The following is a 6,000-nucleotide window of genomic DNA, read 5'->3' on the forward strand; positions in this document are numbered from 1 at the left end:
TATACATATACATACATATATATATACATATATATGCGAATGATTTATGTATGCAGTTGCAATTATGTATGCATGTATGATTTTGTATATAGATTTATTTATATTTATGCGTATTGAAATAAATACGATGAGCAAAAAATAAAAAAAAACAAAGCCAATAGTGCTAACAATTTGCATTATCTTTTATGCATTTATGTATGTGTGGGTGTATGCGATTTTATTTTATGCGTGTGAGTGTATGAATTTGATGTATGCGCGTTTGTATGTGTATGTTTGTCTATGCAGGTGTGCTAATGTTTCGTTCTCATGGTTGTATGTATATTTGTTCTTGTTGGTATACTACGCTTTGTAGTATGTACATATGTATGCTCGTATTAATGTAACTACTCACGCTTGTAATGATTTTTGTGATATTTCGAATATTTCGAATATTGAGTATTTTTTAGTTTTTTTTTTTTTTTTTTAATTTATGCTTTAGTTTCTTTTACACAATATTTAATGTTTTTGTTTGTTTCTGGAAAAGAACTTATACATATGTAACTCTTGTAGCAGCGTTTTAATTTGTTTTGTTTCGTTTTTGCTTTTGTTTTGGTCAACATTCAAAACACAATGTTCATACGATACAATTTCTTTTTCATTACATATTTTATATTTGCACACAAATTAATATATTATAGAAAAATAAACTTAATTACAGTTAGGTTTAAAGCATTTCTGCTTTTGTTGTTTTCATGATTTCTTTTCATTTATGTTGCTTTTTTTCTTTGTTTGTTTTTGGAAGTAAACAATATAATTATACAATAAAAAAAGAACATTTAAACGAAAATGTAAAATAAACAAAAATTAGCAGTTAGAATCATCCTTCATCGTCAGAAGTTATTTCGCCTTTAACTAATTGCAATTTCTTATACATTATGTATATTTTTTTATAATTTTATGCTAATCGTAATATATATATATATATATAAAAAAGGTTTTTCAAATTTTATTGTATTATACTTTTTTGTGTGTGATTATTTTTTTCTGTTTTATTTTATATTTTAAATGCATGTCCTTTACAGTTGTCCTAAGCTTATCGACATCGATATTTACTTTGTTTCTTCCTTCTCCTTATTCTCCTCTGTGATTTCCTTTTCATTCGACTGTAAAGATAAAGAAAAAGAAAACAATACAAATTTTAAATAGTATTTTTATGAATATAAAAATTTTATGCGTGAAATATTTCATAAATTATTTGATAAAAATTAAGTAGGTATCAAACATATGTAGAATATTTTTCACGTAGTTATACGAGTTTTTTACTTCTTTTACGGAAGAGAGTTAATTCTTGTAATTTTTGTTCTGGCAGGCTTTCACAAATCGAGTAAAAGTTTCGATTGCAATGCGAGTAGGTCCTTCCGGTTTGTGTGACAACATCAAGGCGCACGCCACAAGTCGGAGGAGAAGCTCGGCCAAACACTAACATATGTGTTAGCGCCAATCTATTATTATTATTTAAGTATTGAGCAATCGGCAGTAGCTTCTGCAAAATAAATCGAACTCTCTTCCGACACAGTACCAACTTTAAACTCCCATTTTTTATATTTTTTTGCAATCCTCAAGTCTACGCCTTTAAATTGGAAGTACAAGCTGTAGTAAGGCAGTTGAGATCCCAATATTTAATATAAACCTGGGCAAAAAATGCTCTTCAACCCTTCTGAGTTATACCCGCGCTGCTGGATGACGCTGAGTTCCACTGAAAAGCATAATTTCCTTTAACTGAGTCGTCTTACCCCAAGGACAGTGCTTATTACAGCTTCCAGGATGTTTGCTTTTAATCGTAAAAACTCTTTGCTTTTGATTTTCGCAGGGATTCCCGGATAATAACCGCTTCGAAGGCTCCCCTATTTTAAATATTTGAGGACTTAATGCGTCTTTTTCCAGCATCATCGGCATCATAAACAAATTTTTAATACGCTAACATGCGCGAAAAACTTACGAACGTACTATCTCTGAATGCTTAGATAAAAAAAAACTCTGTTTCGAGTTTAACGATGCTTTCCAAACCAAAAAGTTTGTATACACTTATTTTTTCGCCCTGGTTACTTTAAGGGAAATCGATATCAATATCAATAAATATTAAACATATCGATAATCCATAAAATCTATAAGATATGTACATAATATATCGAAAACATTTTGAGTATGTAGGCAATTATATCCATAATTTTCGATTATTACGTCACACTTTGCATTGTTCGTCTAGCATACCTTGTCTTTTTCCAATTCTTTCTCGTTCTTATCGGAATCATTCTCCTGCTCATTCGATTTCTCGGGTTCACCCTCTTTGCCCTCCTTTGTTTCAGGCCTAGTTAGAAAAAAAAAAAAATAGAACAAGAAATGGTTGAAACAATTACAAATTTAGCAAATAGCGAGCTATTTCCACTAGGCATTGAACATTTTAGTTGTTTAAAAAACATCACGTGGAAACATAATAAAGTATTTAAAATAAAGCATAGAGTGTCTACACGTGACATTATTAAACATAAACTAAAATATTATTTAACGTTCAACATTGTTTTTAAAATGTTTGTCATTCAATGTCCAGTGAATATCTGGCATAAGGCTTCAAATCGAAAAAAATATATAAAAAATAAAATAAAAGTAATCACAAAAAAATACTAAGACTTACTCTGGCTTTGGAATATGAGCATTCAAGTCCAATTTTGTGCAAATCTCATCCCAATCCGGGAAGCATCGCTCCTTCATTCGCGACACATGACCCACTAAGTTGGGACACTTTTCGGTCATGAAATCACGTAGCGGATACGAGATATCCTTCGACAAGTAATGCAGCTGCGATAATATGGCAAACGCAACCACATCCAAAGTGGTTGGCTCATCGCCAAAAAAGAATGGCTTGCAATCCAACATTTCGCTCAACACCTTCAAATCGTTCTTGCCAAATTCTTCAATCTCTTCGGGGCTGTGTACACCGATGCCGTGAGCCTTCAATTTTTTTGAACCCTGGAACCACTATTTATGAAAAATCACCATATTGCAAAATAAATTGAATTACATATATCAGGGGTGGATTTCATGTTCAAAACCATAAAAATCAGCACTTTAGCGCATGAAAGACTATGTATGTAATTACGAGTAAATATTTATGCCACAGAGACGGCAAAGAGTGGTGGTGCAGTAGACACAGAGAGACAGATTAAGCAATTGCGAGATACCAAGCGTATCTAGATAAATATATATGTAGATATCTAAATACAGATTTCTATAGTTGATAGCTAGATATGTACATATGTAGTTATGGCTGAAGGCAAATATGATACTTTTGTAATTCTTATTTTTGGTTTGGCAAAAGTATTACAAATCTTTTAAATACATATATTTATTACTCACAATTAGCTTTTTACACATATAAGTGCACACTTGCGTTATAGCCACATACATATGTATGTACATATCTTTGCCGATTTTTATTGTTTGTGGTTACGATATGAGAAAGCCAAAAGCGATTTAATAATGTAGCAATGTAAGTAAGTATAGCGTGCGATAAGTCAGTGTAAATAACGGTGCAAATGCGAGCAAATCAAATGAGTAATCGTAAAAATATGATTTTTTTCTGAATTTTCTGCTTTCTTAATACTCCTATGTACATATGTATGATGATTATACATATATTTTTAAATTGGATGACTAATGAAAGTCGAAATCAATGAAAAGTTGTTGATGCATTGCTTCAAAAGAGTGTTTTCTTATCAGCCCACCAAACTGCACCTAGCAGCTATTTATAAATACATTGATGTGTGTGTATGTCGATATAATTTCAATATACGTTATATGTACATATACCATGTATGTATATATAGAATATATATCAAAGCAAATCAAGCGAAAAACAACCGCCAAGTAAGTATGTACATACATGTACATATAAACTATGTATAAATGGATAAGTACAAACCTTTCGTCCAAAAGTGAATTTAAATACAAAATTCAAAATCGAGTTTGGCCAACGCAAGCCGAGTGCGTGTTGCAAATTCACTTTATATCCTTTCAGTACATTATCGGGATACTTGGCGCGCCAATAGAAGATAATCCAAATCAAGTGATTCTCCAACATTGCAATCATGGCATATGACACATTTCGTTGCTCTGTTGTAAGAGCAGCATCCAAATTCTTATCATATCGAGCTGATAGTTCCTTGATAATAATGGCTGAATCAGCGATTTCCTCACCATTCAATTCAATGAAAGGTAATTGGCCCTTCTTTGAACGGAAACGCATTTTATGATCAACATTCTGTAAAAGAGAGAAAACGAGACAGATGATAGAGGACTTTTTGTGTGGCATAAAAAAGGATGCAAATAATTTAAATAGAAAGTAAGGGCATATGATCAATATTAGGTTCATATACATATGTACATATATCGATGGCTGAGTGGAAGATCGGCAGCCAGTTTGAAAACGCCCTATCTCAGAAAATTTTTCTACATCGTTCTAGCTCAGAAAATTTCTCACGAACGCCCTACTTCAGAATTTGATTGAAAAATGCCCTACCTCAGAATTTGGTTGAATAACGCCCTATCTCAACTGCCGATTTGAAAACGCCCTATCTCAGCTTATTTTCAATGTATTTTCGTTTAAGATAGGGCGTTTTTGAGCCGAATTCTGAGATAGGGCGTTCTTCAACAAAACTCCGAGATAGAGTGTTTTTCAAGCAAATTCTGAAATAGGTTGTTTTTCAATAAAATTCTAAAGTAGGGCGTTCTTGAAAAGTTTTCTGAGATAGGGCCTTTTCAAACCGGCTGCCGAGATAGGCCGATCTTCTACTCAGCCATCGATATGCTTTATACTTTACGAGTGGTCAAGGTCGCAAACAATAGGATAAATTTTCAAAATTGCGATAACTGTTTTTGCATTATTTATTTTATTTATTTATTTAGTTTATTTAAAGTTATACTCCATTTTTAAGCAGTAGGCAATCCCGTAATATTTCATGTACCCTTGTGGTCAGCTGATTATCTAAAGTGACATTTTGACTAGTTTTGCCTATTTCTATTTTGTTTATTTAATGTTTATATTTCTTTTATAAAAGTCTTGCACTTTACCCTAACCAGCCCCATATAAGTCTACATTTCAAACTTCGTACAAAAATTATGAAAACTCAACAAACTTTAACATTTGCGCCCGAAAATTTTAAACTTTTTATTCAGAATTTTTAGAAAACTTTCGCAGTTTTGTAGCTAATTAAATTTAAGTAGTTAATTATTTAGTTAAAGAGCAAATTTCAAGATGCTAGAAAATCGCGTTGATTTTTAATAACTTTTTTGCTCCTCAATTATAGGAAAATCGAAAAAAAAACTAAGGTGCAGCTTCCTTTCCCCTAAAAAAAAAAACCATCCTAATGTAGGATCTTCACTAACAACACTTTTATGCACAAAAATCTGGAGTACGGCTGCCTCTTAATAGTAAATTATCGAAAATCGAGTATGGAAAAAATGTCACATTGCGCTTTTATGCCTCCGAGTGAAACTACCACGGGCAAATTTTTTGTCAAAGAGTGGCTCAACAGGAACCTTTTTAATATATTTTTTTTGTATATTTTTTAAGCCCTTAATAAATTACCACCCACAATTCAAGCAGCGAAGTTTTCACTTAGGGCCTTGCCAATATCTAATAACCAAAATTTAAATACTTATTTTTCTTCAGTAAAAAAAAAAAAACGAAAAAACTAACACCAGTTTGTCGCTTAAGTCTTTTGTCTCATACAAATTGAAAGACTTAAGAAGCAAACTTGTGTTTAGGAAGAATGGCAATAAAACGTTAGTTAATTTATAGTTCGTAACTAGTACACTGGAATTTAAAAAAAATACCTAAAAAAAAAATACCCAAAAATAAAGGAGTACTTAACCCTTTGACGGCCGATTGGGTTTCCCAAATTTAAAAGTGGTTATATGGTAATAAAGATATTAAGTGAATTTTTAGAATATATTAATCACAAT

The 6,000-nt window shown here is 31.7% G+C and overlaps 1 protein-coding gene across 2 annotated transcripts; it reads right to left on the bottom strand.

The window, feature by feature from the left end:
• Window positions 1-307: 307 nt before the first annotated feature.
• On the bottom strand, window positions 308-4,329 carry LOC118738981 (failed axon connections). Of its 2 annotated transcripts, none has more exons than XM_036470053.1 (4): window positions 3,959-4,329; window positions 2,672-3,006; window positions 2,251-2,347; window positions 308-1,142 (listed from the first exon to the last, which is right to left on the bottom strand). In XM_036470053.1, exons 1-4 carry the CDS (start codon window positions 4,280-4,282, stop codon window positions 1,089-1,091), a joined length of 810 nt encoding a protein of 269 aa, XP_036325946.1. In that variant the 5' UTR covers window positions 4,283-4,329; the 3' UTR covers window positions 308-1,088. The 2 variants fall into 2 exon arrangements, with proteins under 2 accessions (XP_036325946.1, XP_036325945.1); XM_036470052.1 differs by having other exon boundaries at window positions 2,672-3,015.
• Window positions 4,330-6,000: the final 1,671 nt, after the last annotated feature.

This window comes from Rhagoletis pomonella, unplaced genomic scaffold (assembly GCF_013731165.1).
Source record: "Rhagoletis pomonella isolate Grant_MI unplaced genomic scaffold, Rhpom_1.0 Rhpom_scaffold_00005, whole genome shotgun sequence".
NCBI lineage: Eukaryota > Metazoa > Arthropoda > Insecta > Diptera > Tephritidae > Rhagoletis > Rhagoletis pomonella.

Excerpts from the sequence above, each read along its gene's own strand:
- LOC118738981 (XM_036470052.1), bottom strand. The coding sequence starts at position 4,282 with ATGCGTTTCCGTTCAAAGAAGGGCCAATTACCTTTCATTGAATTGAAT. Across the intron at positions 3,016-3,958 it reads AATTCACTTTTGGACGAAAG|TGGTTCCAGGGTTCAAAAAA; the intron begins GTTTGTACTTAT and ends TTTCATAAATAG. Across the intron at positions 2,348-2,671 it reads GCTCATATTCCAAAGCCAGA|GCCTGAAACAAAGGAGGGCA; the intron begins GTAAGTCTTAGT and ends TTTTCTAACTAG.